The sequence below is a fragment of the Protopterus annectens genome, chromosome 1.part1 (assembly GCF_019279795.1).
Source record: "Protopterus annectens isolate FY-2018-M chromosome 1.part1, PAN1.0, whole genome shotgun sequence".
Classification (NCBI taxonomy): domain Eukaryota; kingdom Metazoa; phylum Chordata; order Ceratodontiformes; family Protopteridae; genus Protopterus; species Protopterus annectens.
This window is the reverse complement of record NC_056726.1, coordinates 1350242585-1350261766: the sequence shown is the minus strand read 5'-3', so window position 1 is coordinate 1350261766 and position 19182 is coordinate 1350242585. Positions and strand designations below refer to the sequence as shown.

General features: G+C 39.0%; 1 protein-coding gene across 1 annotated transcript in view; it reads right to left on the bottom strand.

Annotated features, from left to right (window-relative positions):
* LOC122810421 (elongation factor 2) overlaps nt 1-19182 on the bottom strand; it is an 825928-nt gene that overhangs the window by 343288 nt on the left and 463458 nt on the right. Inside the window, exons 7-8 of the mRNA XM_044082035.1 lie at nt 12570-12683; nt 5385-5523 (exon numbers count right to left, since the gene is read on the bottom strand). Of these exons, the coding sequence (XP_043937970.1) occupies nt 5385-5523; nt 12570-12683 (253 nt within the window). The remainder of the gene's footprint in view (nt 1-5384; nt 5524-12569; nt 12684-19182) is intronic.

Genomic DNA, 19182 nt, shown 5'->3' with positions numbered 1-19182 from the left:
ACAGCAGATATGATAAAGATGCTGGGTGAGCTAGGGGAGAAATGGCACCTGAGGGTACTAATTGCAGTGTGGAGGGAAAGGCGTATTCCAGATGACTGGAGAATAAGCATACTCATGCCAGTGTACAAGAACAAAGGGGACATCCACAAATGTGGACAGTACAGAGGCATCAAACTCCTACCACATTGGATGAAAGTTCTGGAGAGGGTGATTGATAAATGGATACGCAGAATAGTAGAATGTAAGATGGGAGATGAACAGTTCGGATTCAGATCAGGATGAAGCACAATTGACCCAATGTTTGCATTGAGACAGATACTTGAGAAGAAACTATAGAAGAGGAGAGAGTCAAACTGGGCTTTCCTAGACTTGGAGAAAGCATATGACAAGGTCCCAAGAAAGCTGATCTGGGCAGTACTGCGGTGGTTTGAAGTCCCAGAAACATTGGTAGAATTAGTACAGGCTATGTACAAGGACCCAGTGACTCAAGTACGAACAATGTTTGGCCTCACTGAGGGGTTCCCAGTGGGAGTGGGTGTACACCAGGGTTCAGCTCTGAGCCCACTGCTGTTCATACTGGTAATGGACTACATCAGCAAACAGGTTGGAGGGGTCAGAGCAACAAAGCTGCTGTATGCAGACGATGTGGCAGTGCAGGCAGACTCTGATCTAGAACTTCAGCAAAGGATAGGAGAATGGAATGCAATTCTGAAGGCACATGGGATAAAACTAAGCACAGATAAGACAGTGGTAATGGCAGCAGATTGGGAAAATCAGAAGAAGCTGAGAATAGAGATAGATGGGAAGATAGTGGAACAGGTAAACAGCTTCAAGTATCTGGGAGGGGTGGTTGAGGAGAAGGGTTGTCTGAATGAAGAGGTCAAAGCTAGAATCAGAGGGGCTGCAGCCAACTGGCATAGAGTATCAGGTGTAGTATATGACAGAAGAATGCCAAAGAAGCTGAAAAGTAAGGTGTACAAGACAGTGGTGCGACCAGTACTACTGTATGGTACAGAAACCTGGGCAGTAAAGGCAGAACAGTTGAAGAAGCTAGAGGTGATGGAAATGAAGTGCCTGCGAAAGGTGGTAGGATGCACACTTGGGACAGGTGAAGAAATGAGGACATAAGAGCAGAAGCCAAAGTAGCTCCAATTGCAGAAAAGATCAAAGAAAACAGATTACGATGGTATGGGCACATGTGTAGAAAAGCAGAAGACAATCTGGTGAGGGAGATTTGGGACAGACAGGAAGAAGGTAAGAGGAAGCGAGGGCGTCCAGCAAAGAGGTGGATGGATTGTGTGAAAGAAGATCTGCGACAGTCAGGCATGAGTGTTGAAGAAGGCAGGAGAGTGGCACTGAATCGAGAGAGTTGGTGACAGTTAATACGATACCCCGACCCCATGTAAAGGGGAAAAAGGGGATGATGATGATGATATATCTACAATATGTTAAGTGATACTTTAGGTTTATAGATGATCTTATCTTCCTATGTGAAGATGTGGAGAATGAGGTTAGACAATTTGTGGATGGATTATAAAGGAACACATTCCATTTGAAATTTGATGGGTTAAAGATAGACAAAAAAGTGTCATATTTAGATGTAATGTTGGATATTACCAATGGGAATAGTAATAGAACATCTGTACATCAGAAATTTGAAGGTGGTAATTCGTATTTAAGAGCAGAAAGTTGTCATCCACCTCATACACTTCAGGCCTTACCATATGGGGAATGTATACGTCTATACAGGCTATGTAAAAATTAACTGGATTTTTTTTTGAGGAAGTGGTAAAAACCGTTCACATGTTCAGATTTCAAGGACATGATAGTGAATTATTGGATAAATGTTGGGTTAGGTTTATTGATCAATATGTTAATGGGAAACAAAAAATAAATATAGAGATAAGTATAGAAGTTATATTAAGAATGGGAAGGAAGATATTTATTTTGTTACAACCTATAGCTGAGTTTAAAAATAGTTGATTTGGTTAAATATTACTGAGAGTTTTAACTTCCTTGAAAGATTTTTCTTTATGGATAAATGATGTGCCAAAAATATCCTATAAAATGGGAAGGAATGCTAATAATTTTTTGGTTAGAAGCAAGTTTGTAAGTCCCCCTATCAATTTTGCAGAAATTCCTTTAGAATATGGAACCAAACCATGTGGAAAGTGCAAAATATGTGAATATGTGGTTTTGAGTTCTAATAAGATAAATGGTGTAAATTTTAATGTGAAAGGGTGTTATAATTCTGAAACTGAGGGCATAATTTATGCCCTTAAATGTCCATGCAATAAATTTTATGTGGGGGAAAGTAAGAGGTCTTTTAAAGTGAGGTTAAGGTAACATATTAGGGACATTGCAAAAATAAAAAAGAAAGTTCTGTGGCAGAACATTTCAGTAGAAATAATGGAGGGGAGTCGGTAGGGATACAAGCCACAATATTAAACAGAATAGAAGACACTCAGTATGGAATTTTGAATATAAAAAATGTATTATTGTTTAAAGAGTACCTCTACATTTTGAAACTTAACACACTAGTCCCAAAGGGACTGAATTTAGAATTTAATTGGAATTTTTTTATTCATTAATTGATGTCAGTATTTTTTAATTGATTGTAATTGGTCTCAATTAGTGTGTATATAGAGGCAAGTATATTGTGCAATTGTTTTTACTCCTTGAAGGCGACGTCAGAGTATAATAAAGTGGTTTGGACATTGGGTTCTCATGGTAATGCCCCAGTTAGGTATACCTGGTGGTTAGGGTTACTCAGGCTCAAACCCTGTACCTTAGGTACAAGGAACAAGAGCCTGAGTTCTCTACCCATACCACCACTTCTGACTGAAGGAGTTGTAGCTCTCAATTGAACAAATTTTCACAGAATGTCTGGAATGTTTGGCTCATACTTTTGGTCTGTTCCTCTTAAAATTCAGATGGTGTAATGGTGCAGTGGTAGTGTTGCTGCCTCACAGCAAGAGGTTCTCTGGTTCTGATTCTCAGCTGAAGTGCCATCTGTGTGGAGTCTGCATGTCCTCCCTGTGTTTGTATGGGTTTCTTCTGGGTGCTCTGGAGCTGAAAATTGTCTTCCTTCCAAGTCGGACTTTCCTGGTAAACAAATGTTAAATAAAAATACAATTTGTGGTTTTCTGGCAAATCATTGAGAATTGAATTCACTAAATAATGATACCCATTTAAGTTTCAATCTTCCTAACTTTCAGGGAACACATGGTAACACATTTTATTCTAGCAACATTCTAAGATTATACAAGCAAGGTTTAAAATGTGTCCCCAGTTTGGGGCCTTTGTCCCCCCCCCCAATATAGTTGGCTTTTTCCTGATTTCTTGTGCTGCACAGTTCTTCAGGCAAAGAGAAGATTAGTGCTGCTTATGCAAAGTTTACTTGCATTGTTAGTAGCACAACAGGTAGTATACTTGCTTTTGCTGCAGAAGGCTGTGGGTTCTACTCCCAGAGTATGTCGATGGATTGCTGATACTGTACTGTATTGTACTTTTAAAGTGGGTGGATGATGCAGTCCTGAGAATGTCCTTCTTTGGCAGAGATACCTAGTAACTATGAACCTGTTATCAGTTTGCCATCCATTCCCTAGTGAAATATTACTAGCTTATATTTTTTAAATGTAACATAGGCAATTTATTCTTCAAGGGCAGCAAGGACTTGTAGATGAAACAATGAGATATAAAGTTGTTTGCTAGCAGCAACCTCTTCATTAGTTACAAATCTCTTTAATGTGGAATTATTTAGATGACTTTTACTTCTGCAGGGATTGTGCATATTTACTGATAGTGGTGAATTGTAGACAATTGAGTAGACTTTTATGATGGAAATGTTGTGAACTGGGCAGTTTTGTAAAATGTTCAAAACAATACATTTAAAATGCAGCTCTAACAAATGTGCTGTATTATAAAAGGAATATAATTTAATACAGTCAGGAAGGTGTATCAAAAAACACATGTATGTTTCGTGTGCAAGGGGCCTATGATTTGAACAGCCCAAAGGTAATCTTTATCCACCACTGGCCACGTGCATTTTCTTTGAATGTGGGTTTCAGTGCTGTTTCAATTATGTGAGTTTCAAGGGCAGAGATGTTTTAATGCTAAATCTGTTTTCATTGTGAGACTGTATTGCTTTGTTTAGTAGGTGTCTATTAGTGTTTGTGCTATAAAATGTAAACTAAAAGTTTTAAATGAAATCCAAATAACCATTGTAGAAGTAAAGCAGTATGCACATTACAGTGTTTATGGTAAATGCGGTGAAATAGCTAAGTAATGGGACACTGGATGGCTGCAGGGAGACTCTGGGCCCATATTCTGGTTGTCTGTTCTTCAGTTTGCGTTTGAAAGTTGGTATCCCACAATTCCACTGGAGAGGATGGGGTTACACAATTATGTATGCAAATGTTATGTTAATCAGCATACAGATTTGTACCTATTTTTCATGGGTCTTTGTCCAGATTTTTGATGTTTTCAGTTTGAGCGGTATGGCTTCCACTGTGATAGTTTGAGGGATAGCATTCCACATTCTAGAGACATAGCTGGAGTACAGAGAGTCACCAACGGTATTACTGGATTTAGATAACACTGTATATTGTATATTGTGTATTTTAGCAGTAGTTATTCGGAAAGACTAGTTCCCTCAATGGATACCAAAATACTGCTCCTGAATGCTCTGAAGCACCAAAATTGCAACATAATGCAGCATATTATTTTGCAACAAGTATTCTACAATCCACAGCCTCATGCATTGGTTTGAGTATGTACTGAATTTACAGAGATACTACCATGTTTTTCTTTCACAACTGTTTACTGCGGAGCCACAGGTTGCTCATCTAGTGCCCCCAAAAAAGGTCTGGTCTCCATTTCCCAATCTGGTGCTCTTTCCTAGGTCCTATCTCCTTGATTTGTGCATTCATCCTTCCGCAACTCTTAAGTAAATAAGTTACGGAGCAAAAAAAGTCTGTTCTCCAATGCCCAATATGCCTCCCCTATCCATTCTCCCTGATCTGTACTCCTCACCTCTCTCTTAAAAAAGGGGGGGTGTTATAAACTGTAGCAAACCACTTGCTGCAAATACAAATGTACATTGCAGCAAATGGTTTCATTTCTGAATGCCAGTACTGTAATAAAGCTCCACTGGCAACTGCTGATAGCATCCCCTAACACCTTGTTGTTAGGGCTGCTGCCCTCTTTGCAACACCTTACACATACTGTGTTACTCATACAAAACATACCTTCCCAATAAATCAATGAAATTGAGCAACGGAAAGAGGCAAGACAGAATCATAAAAGTAACAATATACTCAATGAGACTTTTGTTGGCAAGTAAGCTACAAATAAAAATATTGTTACAGCATTTTTTTTCTTACCTAAAGCAGCTTCATCATCAGGAGGTCCCTCATACAGAAGCTCGCAGCGGTATTTCTGGGCTGTTACAGGTGATGGTAAGTGAATAGTGATCATCTGTAGCAGGGCATCTCCAGCAGGCAGCCAGCGGCGCATAACAGCCTAAAAAACAAGTCAAAATAAAATGCCTGAGATTTCTCATGCAGTTTACAGGGATGCAAATATATGTTTTATTTTTACATTTCACCACTCTGAACTGAAACCACTGTTACTGCTCTTCACCCTCATTTAAGTCTCATTTAAGACTTCTAGTTAGAAAAATCCACAGTCATCTTTTCATGACACTGAAATTTACAAATAACTATTGTGAGCTTCTACTGCCCTGGCAATATTTAATAAAAGGCATCAAACATACATTCAACAAATAGAGCAGAAATGACAGTGCCACACAGCCAGAGAAGTTAAATCACAATCCACTGACAATACAAGCTGCCAGGTTTTGGCTACTATTCTGATGCCTGAGGTCTGGATAAGGATGGAGCAAGACTAAGTGTCTGAGAGCCAGTCTTCTGTCTCACAAATAGGCTATGGAATTAGTATCAGAATGACTACTCCCTGATAGGCAATGAGCAGGTCGTTAGCCCAGTCAGGTTGCCAAACAAAGAGCATTAGTGTATCTTCTAACGTCACATGCACAGAAGCATGGTGTAGGAATGTTGACAGCAGTGCCTATTCATAGGTTCATAGGTTTATACTATGCTAACGCTTACCAGGGTCTTTTCAAGAAACAGATATAGGACACCTATATAGTGGGGTATATTAGTAAAGCGGTAGTAAAGGTTATGTGGGGAGGATATGCTAGTTGGGGATTAATTTACTCACTGTCAACCTCTGGGGCCAGGGGTGAATTTGCGATTCCCCAGCAATGATCAAGGTTTCTTTTGAATACAGTCAGGGATGAACACTGATTCAAGTAGATTGGGAACTTAAGGGACAGGGATCCTTTAAGACACATATTGGTCCCTCCAGCAGGTTATATTTATGTTGCAGACAAAGTTCAGGTCCTTGGATCTAGTGTTTCTGGTGCTGTTTATCTTATAGATGTGCAAGAGATCCATCAGAGCTGGATCTGAGGATGCCTTACATGCTAGAATAGATTACCTTTCAGTAACCTGTAACAGACTGAGTACAGAGATAGGACCTTAAGGCGATCTGTGTAGGACAGGGTATTCATACCTTGGATTCCCCTGGTGAGGACATTTTCAGGGCATTCCAGCTGTTGCAAGTGCCTGGTTAGGAACATGCCAAAAGATGTACTGTACTCAGAGGGCTGTGTAGAGTGGTACTATAACTTCCTTGGACCTGGATACCATACCCTTGCTTATGAGTTGGGCAACAGAATGCTTTTCTTACTATCTTGGCTACATGTTGGTCAAAGGCAGGATTATTGTTTATATATGTTCCCAGATCCCTAACTATCTGGTAAATTTTTATGGGTGTTTTATCAATGAACTAATTAGCTTGGCTGGATAATTTCCCAAACGGCGCTATAGTGCATTTCTTTGCATTGATTTTGTGTCTTTTCCACAAGTCATTTGTTTATGTTAGACCCTCTTGCGAGATGTTGGCATCAAGGGGGAATCCACAACAGCTCCCTATTACAGTCATCTGCAAACTTGGTAAGCCAGATGACTTTGACATTAGCCTTGACTTCTCAGAAGTAAATATCAAACAGAAGTGGGCCCAACACTGAGCCTTGTGGTACTCCACTGCTGACCAGTATATCGGTGGAGGTGGTCTCACTGATCCTGACTTCTTGGGTCTTGTCTGTGAACCAGCAGTCAATCCAGCAAGTTATGTAGAGATTTATGCCTAGTTCTTAGAGTTTGTCAATGATACTAGAGTCGAGTATTATATTGAATGCCTTGGCCAGATCGAGGTGGGTGATATGCACAATTTTCCCCACATCTATAGCCCTGCTGACCCTCTTGAAGACATTTACCAGGATAAGTAGCCAAGATCTTCCCTTAACAAAGCCAAACTGGGACGGGTCCAGTGTCTGTAGGTTGCCAATGTCCTTGTTAATCATCTTCATGATAATTCATTTCATGGCTGTGCATATTAGACTTGTCAGACTGATGGGTCTGTAGTTCGTGGGATCAGGTGATGGTCCACCTTTATGAATAGGGATGGGATGACTATTGTGGACCTCCATTCACCTGGTGCACAGCTGTTTTTGAGAGTGTAGTTGAACAACAGCCAAGTGGTCCTGCTGGGTCATGTTTTAGGCTATTTAGGAAGAAAGGCAAGTATCTATCTCTGACACATATTCAGAGAGAGAGAGATCTATAATGTCTCTTTTCGTATAGGGTACGCCTCAGGTCATTTACATCCACATGAACTACGATAGAATCATACTGATATCTGTGATGGAGTGACATAATTTCATGCATAATACTGCAGATCATAGCTCCAGATAGGTAACTAACTGTTATTTTCTCTTTTTCCAGCCTCGTGAAAGGAGTATGTGTGTGTCATACAACAGAATCGCCTATGACAAGAATACTAGGTAAAGTGTTTGCTTGCCTTATTAGCTTTGTTCTTGGGGGATCATTAGGTGGGGGGCGTATACTTCTGATGTGTGCTTTAGTGATTGCTGAGGGTAGGTGTTGCAGTTTGATGGCTTAAGAGGTCTTTGACATTTGGAGAGGTTTCAGGTGCCTTAGCAAAAAAGGTCTGTGTGTGTGGTGAACAGTATGCATGTAAAAACATACTTTAGTTAGACATGTTCATGTCTAGGCAATGGGTAGACATTTAATACAAAGCACTTCTTGCCTGCTGCATCATGGTAAAGCAAGACTCTGAGCCTTCCCCAGTGATGGTGTCTTAATCTTGACAGTCTATAAAACTTCCTTCAGGAAAACTAGTAGTGGTACCTGTAATTTTAATGTTTAAATGTTAACCAGACAAATGAACTGGTCCCATTTCAGACATTTTTCTTTTTCAGTCATGACCAAGCTAAAGGGGAAAGACAAGTGCAGTTTGCAGTACATATATGGATGGTTCAGACTAGGCAATTCAGCTAGCATGTGATTGGGTGGAGAGAAAACTGAATTACACATGAAAAATTTGCATATAAACTCCAGAAAGACAGCAACCACAGGTAAGAACTTAATCCTGGACCCTGGATTTGTGAGAAGTGGGTTTATAAACAGGTCAACAAGGAAGGATACAAATAAAAACAGAAGCATCGGAAGCAAGCTACAATCAAAACATCAACCCAAGGCAATGTCTTGCATAACACTATTTGTAATCCATCTCCTGCAGAAATACAACAAAAAATTCCTATACATATGTATATACTTTCCATCTCTGGTAAAAAAAAAAAAAAAAAAAAAAAAACAGATTCTGTGATAAAGCCAATGACCCAGGGACAGAACAACTGAACCAATAAACACTACAACACCACAAAACATCATCATCAAGAAACATGGTAATCAGTTTATAATCTTACTGTGATCCCCTTGCCCATACAGTGTCTCATCCCATATTCTGAAATTTCAACTACAAAGTGATTTATTATTCTGCAATGCATAGAGAACACTCTGATACTATTACAGTACCATGAATAGACAACCACCCCACCATTACAACAAACACATGCTCGTCCATGGTTCTACATTAGTTAGCTGGAATAGGGTGGAAGAAGCCGTTTGGAGGTCAATCATCCTCAGGCCATGGCCATCCATCTTCCTCCAATCCCTCTCTCATGTTATAATGGCACCATAGTAGTGACGTTTGTTGCTGCAGAGGCACCCACCTAAAGAAAATGTCTGTGCCATACGTGTCTTCTCTACCTACCAGTCATATTAACCAGCCTCTGCAAACAGCTGTTGATAGCATAAGTTCTGCTTTATCCTTCCATTCAAGTAAGCAACTCAAGTCTCAGCCCATTTTACCATTCTCCCCCGAATCATTCATTTTGGTGATGCATCTTCCTGAACTTGGATCAGAGTGGTGTGATTTGACAGCTTGCTTCTCTGCCATGGACCAGGTTGTTGTTTTAAAAAATCTTACAGTGAACTTAACTAACTAGAACGGCCAAGACATCTCTGCCACATATCCCAAACTAAGCTGAATGTGCCAGCTGCAGGCTTGAAAAAATTATAAGGCTGATTAGGAGGATACATGAGGGATCGGAGGTGAAAATTAAAGTGGGCGGGATCCTTTCTGATAATGTCTACTTGGGCAGAGGAACTAGGAAGGGGTGTCCTCTTTCCCGTTTGTTATTTGCATTATATGTAGAATCACTGGCAAAGAAAATAAGGGACTCAGAAATTCAAGGATATAATTGGTATGGTGGTCAAGGAAAGCTGGCTCTATTTGCACATGACATTATTTTATACCCAACAAAACCAGAAAGAGACATTACAGTGTTGTGGAACCTTTTGAGACAGTTTCAAATCTTTTCGGGATACAAAACTAATGAAGCTAAAAAAAGGCAAGAGCGGTAAATTATGTACCCACATATGAATTGGTTCAGCAATATCCATATTTATGGGGACATGATAAAATTAAGTATTTAAGAGTATGAATTAAAAATTATTCTGGTGTTGCAGCTAGGGAAATGTGGGAAAACGCTAAACAAAAGGTAATACAAAAACTGAGAAAATGGAAGCTTTGTTATATGAATATGGACAGTAAGATACAAGCAGTTAAAATGTTTTTAGTCCAATTAGTCTTATACACAGGTCAGGCATATTTCTATCAGCCAGAGGAGAAGTTGTGGATACCAATTAATAAAGAGCTGAAGGACTTTATCTGGGAGGGGAAGATGGAAAGAGTCAAGTGTGATAAGTTGTTCCAGTAGAACAGGGAAGATTGGGATTACCCAATTTGAAGGGATATTTCAGAGCTACACAGTTAAGGCTCCTATACTTAGCACAAGCAGAAAACTATAATTCAAAGTGGAAAGAGATGACGATGAAACGGGGGGAACTCAAGGAACAAGGGGAGACTGGGATTCTGGATGTAGGCCTTTAAGGAGAATAACAACAATACAGAATATTATATCTATAAATTAACAGAAAGTATACTAAGAACTAAGCCAATAATGGAATGGAGAAAGGAGATTCTACTGAAAGGGATGACCGCAGTTAGGGATATAGACAATAGGTATGAGGGGGCTGGAATTTATTGGAGAAAACTGGTAAAGAAACCAAGGTATTGGGAGCAAATAACTAGAGAGGGAAAGATGATAGAATGGAAAGATGCTAAGAATTTATTTGGACTGCAGATATGAGACTGCCTTCCCTATCAGGGAATGATATCAGAGTATAGACAAAGAGAAAGAAGTAGGAGGTCCTAAACGAAACACCAACACTGGTAGAGTTTTTAGTAGACTCTGGAACAGATTACAACATTAAAAAAGGAATAATTAGTAGAGCATAAAAAATATTGTATGATAACTATAAGAATCAATCACAGGAGGTAAGAAAGGATTGGGAAGAGATTGGATAAGCAATTCATAAAGAAACAACAGGAGGATATATGTATGATTCCCAAATATGCAATAAAATCTAGAAGATTTAGGATTTTTGCTTGGAAATGTTTACATAGATATTTTTATACCCCAAGTAGACTTTAGAGAAATTTTCATCAGGTAGATAGCAAATGTTGGAGGTGTGATCTGAAGAAAGGTAACTGGGAACATATTTTCTGGTTGTGCAGTGAGTTGGCAGACTTTAAGGACTCTCTGCCAGATGTACTGTCAGAGATGCTGGGTGGGCAGATTGGTGTGACGAGGGAGATGATTTTTCTGAGTTATGCTACCGAATTGGAATTGTCTAGATATGGTAAGGCCTTTCCTTGTCTTATTATGGTGGCTGCCAAAAAATGCAATTACTAGAAAATGGAAATCAAAATCTAAATCAACTATACTAGAAGTATATTAGTGTAGAAATATAAAGAAGTGGGTTGGGAGGGTGGCCTAATGGTTAAGGTGTTTGCCTTACAAACACAAGGTGCAGGGTTTGAGTCTCACAAGGGATAACTGACTAAGCTTAAAATGGCTCGCAAGGGCAGTTAACTTAGTAAGAATCTATGAATCTATAAAAGTAGTGAGTATAGTAACAGAGATAAAACAACTGGAATTGAAATCTTTACAAAAGGGTAGCAGCAAACTACATAGAAAAATGGGAATTGTGGGTACAATACATACAGGGGAGAAATGAGGTTTAAAAGAAGGTAGGACGTCAATGACATATGTAATGACTGACTGAAAATGATTCGGTGGATTATAAATGATGTACAATATTTGCAACTGTGAATGTTTCAGTATGTTTTGGGATGTAAAATGCTTGCAACTAGGATTTTATCGGAGTGGATTGTTTTCATCTCTATAAATGTATGACTGCCTATGTCGCAAGTGATGGTTCAATAAAGATGTTTCTTGTTTAAAAAAGGGCGAGGAATTGAATAATTTATGTAATGTTGCTTAGGTTATATGATATATAGCAATATATGTGAAGTATAATGTTTGTAAACATAAGCTTATTAATACCATTTGATTGCTTTTATATAAATGTAAATGTGCCCATGTCACATGCGAAAATTCAATAAAAGTGTTTTAAAAATGTTACAGCTGCAGGCTTTCTTACACTGTAAAAGATGCCCGATAAGAAGTTTGCAGCTGAACAAACATTTTAGCACTGCAGTGCTTATCTCTGTGCCACTGTACAAAACATTAGTTTTTACCATATAGAATACTGGTATTAAATACCTGCATCTCTACGAATTTAAATAGTCCTGAACCATGAATAAACCTGTCGAGGCATGGAGTTTTTCTGAAAACAGTAATTCAAGGAATGTGTTAGAAGATGCTGCCTTCCTCTATCTCACTTCACTACACAAATACCCCTTTTTCCTTATATAAGCTCAGTGTAGAAAATAATGCTTCAACATTATCACATAGAATAAAGAACTCTGTTTCAGTTTGCTTTCATTCACCATCAACAACTGTGTGATATCCTTAAAAGGTAAATTACTAGGTTATAGAGCATGTAGGAAATAGTCAAGTAAGATAATGACAGCAGGTTGGCTTGGCAAAGGCAGATGCATGCAGTGCTGAAGTAAAGACCTCCACTGACAAAAATTCAGAATGCTCTGGGACTGTCGAGAACCTTTTTTCCAGTATCCCTTCAACCAACCTTAAGGAGTGGTTTGCCTTCTTTTTCCTTGTCTTCTGTATCAAGCTTGATATCTAGTTTATCGATCAGCTTAGCTGTTTCTTCCTTCTTGAAATTCATGATGGCGTCAAAAACCTAGCAACAAAATTAATAATAATTAGTCATTAAAGCTTAGAATGCACTGGACAACTATGACAGTTCCTCAAATAATTCAAAGCTCACTTTCTCACAACCTGCCATAAGAGTTAATAGGAGATACTGCAACAAAATATATTTTAAAAATATGTGGTTTACCACATTTTAAGGAAGAAGTGTACTGCTAAATGCCAAGGTAATTAACTACCTTTTTTAATACTTCACATATGAAGTAAACAGGTAATGCAAATGCATGTAGGAAAGTGTATATTGTTGTAACTATACAGTCAACATGCATCTAAAATCATTTAGGCAGATTATTTAAACTCAATACAAATTAACGTATGTAAGAAAATGCATATGGTTAATTTTAACTTGAATTGTTGCATTTTGATGCGTCTCTGACATCTTTATTTAAAAATAAGAAAAGATATAGACTCCTGGACAAGCTTTTACTTTATGTAGTTAATAAAATTGTCATTACTAATCAGCACCATCGACTGTTTTCAGCTTTTTGTTTTATTTCACTGAGTTTGACATGGTAAATATCTCAGTATCAGTTTGTGTTAGTGCTCTTCAGATAATAAACTACGTGAAAACCATTACAACTACAATACGTGTCTGTGGTCTCACAATGAACTTGACTGAAATTCTTAAACTGCCTAAATCAATAAAGTGAATCATCAGCAGCTTTAGAGAATCAACTGCTGATTAGTTAAAAAAACAGATTAGGAAATATACCCACAAAAGCAAACACTAACTACAAACCTTCCTAAAATTAAACTGAGTCAGTCCATATTATTTTTAATATTAAGTGTCAAGATTCCTAATTCTTCAGGAGTAAATGGTGACTGTAATTCTTTTGCATGGATTAGAAAAGTACAGTTGTGTAAGTAAACTTACAATAACAGTAGATACTCGAACGATCACTGTTGCAGTAGCCTTAGCTATATTGATTATATCCTGCATAGGACAGAACAGCTGTCCAGCTTCCAAAGCTTCAGGGCACCTTCCATATGCACTGTCAACTCAAGCTGAGTTACTACAAAGACAGGATTGGGTGCCAAGCCCTTCAAAGCTTTCGTGCCAACAGACAGAGGGAGGCTTAGTTCAGAAAAAGAGAATTACAAAAAAATGAAATAAAAAATAAATGCCCACACCCTGGCATAAACAGCACATCAAATACAAAGGTGATGGAGGGGGGAGTAGCTACTTCAGCAGTGATAATCCAAACATCTACTGTTATGGTAAGTTTACATACACAACTGTACTATGTTCATCATACTGATCACTGCTGTAGTAGCCTTAACTATATGGGTAGATTACCCAAGCTTACTAAATTCAGAAGGTGGAAGGCGAAAGGTCATGGAACCCAGTCCTAGCAAAGCCTGATCTACACCTAGACAAGGCATCAAGCTTATTGAACTTTGTAAAAGTATGTACAGAGGACAAACTGCAACTTCTAGAATACCTCTAGAATTCAACCCTTTCCAAAAAGCCATAGATGAAGCCAAGACCGTGTTAAAGTCGGCTATGACCCTACCTGGAATAGTTTTTATGTGGCGAGTATAACAAAAGGTAATAGCCTTAGACAACAGTTTGGAAAAGTTTGTTTTGACACTGGTTGCCCCTTCTTCTTACTTCCACAAGAAATGAGCAATTGTTTTGAAGATCTGAAAGATATAGTTCGGTCAAGATTGTACCTGAGCTGTCTGTAGGCATCCAATGTATGGAGAATGCTTTCTCCCTCCTTTTCAGGTTTAGGGAAAAAAACTGGGAGATAGTTTTGCTTAAAGTACAGTCAGATAGCACTTTAGGCATAAAAGAAGGATTATTTCTCAAAGAAACCCTGTCTCTATGAAAAATGAGTTAGGACTGACTCACCATAAAAGCTTGCAACTCAAGATATCCTTCTTGCAGAGGTCAGAGCGGGTCTCTATCATATCATCAAAGGTTCAACTCCGTGAATCTCCATTGGCTGAACCGACAACAACGAGCGTTCACTTAAGCAAATGTTCACATCAGTGAATTTCTAAAACAGGGAAGGGAAGTAGTTGACCAACACTGTAACAGTCACAAACTGCAATATGCCAAACCAACCCAGGGGAGCTATGCCACCCACACCCCCACTACCAATATGTACCATCTCTGAGATCGCACAACAGTGGGGAAAAGGGCAAATTTCCAGATGATGGCCAACTAATTCCATTCCCTGTTTTAGAAATTCGCTGATGTGAACGTTCGCTTAAGTGAATGTTCACTGTTGTCAGTTCAATGAACAGAGGTTTGCAGAGTTTAACCTTTGATGATTTGATATACACCTGTCAGAGCAATCAGTAAAACAGTTTTTTTTATTTTTTATTTATTTATTTATAATAAATAAATAAATAAATAAATAAATACACCTGTGAGAGCAATCAGTAAAACTGTTTTTCATGTTAAGAATCTCAAGTCAGCCACATTAACTGGTTGAAATGGAGCAACTGTTAGCTTCTCTAGCAAACAACTGAGATCCCAAGGAAGGGACACTGGTTTTCTTTGAGGTCTCTTATGCAAACCCCCTTTCAAGGACATTTTGACATGAGTTTGCCTTGAAAGAGGAGGATCTATGGGCAGACATACTGAAATGACCAATAAATGAACCTTTATAGAGGAATATGAAAGGCCATAGGACAGTAACTGACACAAATACTGTAAAACCAGAGAAACACTACTCCCGAATGGATGCTGGTTATGTTGTTAGTACCAACTAGAAAACGTTTTCCACTTGCTAATGTATGATTTTCTAGTAGAAGGCTTACTTGCCTACATTAGTACCTGCTGCACATCCTCAGAAAACAGGTGTCCAAACAGAATTAAGATGCTGCTATCCAGGCAGTCAACTGAAGATGATTGATGCCAGTGTGAATCAAGTGCCCCTGTTTTTGTGCGAGTAGAGCCACTCTGTGAGAAAGCTTGTGGTAATTGCCTCTGACCATTTCCAAAAGAAGGGAGGATTATGGTTGCTTGGGTCAGAAGTAAGCCACCACAATGACCTTGGGAGATTCCTTCTGAATTTTCAGAAGTACCCTGGATATTAGTGGAAAGGATAGAAAGGCATACAGGAACATTCCTGTCCAAAGAAAAAAAGGCATCTGTCTTCCAGGCCTTCTTTCATGGAGTCCTGGAACAGAATTTTGCCATTGATTGTTCAAAAAGGAGGCAAAGAGGTCTACTTGAGAAACTCCCAACAGATGGATCAAATCTTGGAAGACCCCCTGACCTAGTTTTCATTCGTGAAGTTCTGCCCTGGTCTGATCAGGTTACCTGCCATACAATTTTGCTCTAATGGAATGTAGGATGCATGTACACTCAAACTGTGCTGTGAAGCTATATCTCAAGCTAACTTGGCTAGTCTGCAAGGGGTTATGACCTGGTTTCCCCTTATCTGACGATGTACCACATGACTGTGGTACTATCTGTAATCACTTGAAGAGGTCCCAGGGAACAAAAATGGTTGGGAGACTTGAGTGCCTTGATTAGGGCAAGCATTTTCTTGATATTTATGTGCTTGCATCTGTCTATGGTGTCCCACACCCCCCGCACTATTATCCAACCCGAAACTGCTCCCCAAGGAACGTCCAAAGCGTCTGAGACGACTAACTGCTTTGGAGCACTGATGGAGAAGGAGAGACCTGTATTTAAGAAAATTTGTTGTCTCCACCGAACACCTTCTCTTTTGACAAACCTCAATACTAGTATCTGAAAAGATAAAGGGTGTTGATGCTGGGACGGAAGGGATTTCAGATACCACTGTAGTTTTCTCATGAACAATCTTGCCAGGGGTATCATGAGAATCATAGATGCCATGAGACCCAAAATTCTGAGGTATTCCCTCACAGTAACAGAAGTCTGAGGAGAAAACATTAGAAATAGATCTATATAAAAATCTATTTTTTTTCCTGTAGAAAAAAAGCTATTTTAACTGAGATGTCTAGCTGACATCCCAGGAACACAATCCTGTTTGATGGTGTCAATATAAGGTTTTGATTGTTCTCTTGAAATCCCATAGATCTCTCACGCAAGAGAGAGACACCTGAGATTTTGAAAAATACTCTGCAAAATAAGCAACTTGTCCAAATATGGAAAAATATGGACACCCTGTAGCTTGCAATGAGCTATAAGTGAAATTAGATGAATAGGGATGTGATGATAAGCATCTTTTAAGTCTAATGTTACCAGGAAACTTGAAAGAGGAAGAAGAGGTAACAGGTTGTGAAGTGATATCATTTTGAATTTGGGCACAAAGAGGTTTAGTAAAGAAAAATCCAAACTGGTCTCTAAGCATTTTCTTTCTTTGGCACTAGGACCATCCTCAAATAAAACCCCTTGCCCACTGGGAAGTAGGAACTGATTCTATCACTGTTTGGGACAGTATGTGATGAACAACGGATGGAAACAAGACTCTGATCTGCAGGATGAGGAATGATCCTCTGGAAAGGAGGAATTTCCTCCCACTGCCATCTGTAACCATGACGAATGATTTTCAGAACCCATTTGTCTGAAACATTGTGCTGTCAAAGAGAAAAATGGAGATTCAGACTTTCTGTTTCTGGAAGAGAAGAGAGGCCAGGGTGGGAGAGAATCACAAGATCTCCTGAACAGTCATTCAGACTTGTTGGGCTGTCCTTGGTTTTGGGAGATTTAAGACTTCTTTTAGTAACCCCCTGCAACTTCTTCTTAAATGTCTGTTTACCTGAATTCTGTTGAGACTGTTTATTCTGTTTTTTACCAAAACTGGATGAAAAGAAAGAAAATCCTTTGGACAATTTGGAAAAGGAGGGCTGAAAAACCTTAGAGATTAGCTGGATCAGCTTGCCCTTTCATCAAACTTTCTGATCACCTCTGTAGCAGACGGACCAAACACTAAATCTCTATCTATGGGAGAATTTAAAATATCACTTTTAAATCATCTTGGGGGTTCTGAAAATGCAGCCAAGCAAACCTCCTTAAAACAATGCCTGTGGCCATAGCCATGGAAGACGTATCAATGGAATCATACACAGACTGCAAATAATGAGTAGTGACCTGTGCAATAGAAGAGACTAAATTAGTTACAGCAGTTTTATCGTCAGAAGACGAAACTGCAGATAAAAAATTCCTCATACTTTTGTAATATGTCAGAACAAACTTTAACATATGAGCCTGACAATTTAAAAATCAGAAAAATCGAAGCTGTAGAAATATTTTTTCTTCCCATATATATCAATCATTTTCTGGTTCTTATGACTGACCTTGGGATCGACAATCTGTTCCCTAGTCAAGCGGTGCCTTTTTCCCGGGGAAGACAAGCGGCTAATGCCAGAAAAAACTATCAGTCCACAGAACTTGCTTTTTTGACAAAAGGAAACATAATAAAAAGCACTTTCAAACACTATGGCAGCCCCACAACAGAAAACTAAACACAATTTATCCACAGAAAATATATTATCAGTTAGTTTACACCACTTTAAAACTGAAGAAAAAAACAAGTGCTTTGTTTAAAACTATGCTACAGTCTCGAGATAGTCCATTAAAACACAACACTCCTGGCTTTAAAGTAACTTTTCTAAAGAGAAAAGTAATAAAACATCAATTAATATAAGAAAACAGAAGGTTTTTTTTTTCCTTGAAGGGAACTTATCTGCCTAGCAATGGAAAACACAAGCTGACTGTCGATCCACGAAAGCCTCACAGGAGCATACTCTTCAACAGCAGGAAAACTCTGAAGAGCTTCACACCCAAACTTTTCTTTCAGTCAGTCATTTTGAGCTGCTCAACAGTTTGAGAGTTTGGAAAGTGCTATGAAGCTTTGGAAGCTGGTCAAATGTTATATCCTTGGCAAGATATAACCCATATGGCTAACCCTACTGCAGCAATGATCAATATGAAGAACATCTATGTAACCAACTGAATGTTATTGTCTGTACAAAGCAACATCTCTCAGCACTATGGTGTTGTGTACTTGAAGTTAGCAAAAAAAAAAAAGGAAACAAGTTTTGGGTTGTAATTCTAGGCAGGGGAAAAGTGGGGAATGGAGGTCAACAATCTGGAACCAAAGTTAGAATAGGTTCATAGGTGGTTACTAGGCCTTTTTAAGCCTAGCCATGCATCCCGAATCTCTGACAAGATCTGATATCCTTGATAACTGTAAGCAGGGGCTTGCGAGGTGAAACATTTACAAGCAGGGTCCTGGGAGATGAACCATTTACAGGCTGTCTGTGTCCATTAGAGTCACTGGTGCCACACCAGGGATGAATTTCCTGTTCCCCATCCAACTGTCCAAGTTACACTTGAATTGGGTTAGGGAGGAACTCTGCTTAGCGTGGATGGGCAGCCTGTTCCGGAGAAGGGGTAGTCTTTGGGATACATACCTGTCTCTCCAGCAGGTCCTATTTATATCACAGGCAAGGTTTAAGTCTTTAGAATGGATGCTGCATGTTTTGCGGATATGCAGGTGATCCATCAGAATGGGGTCTGA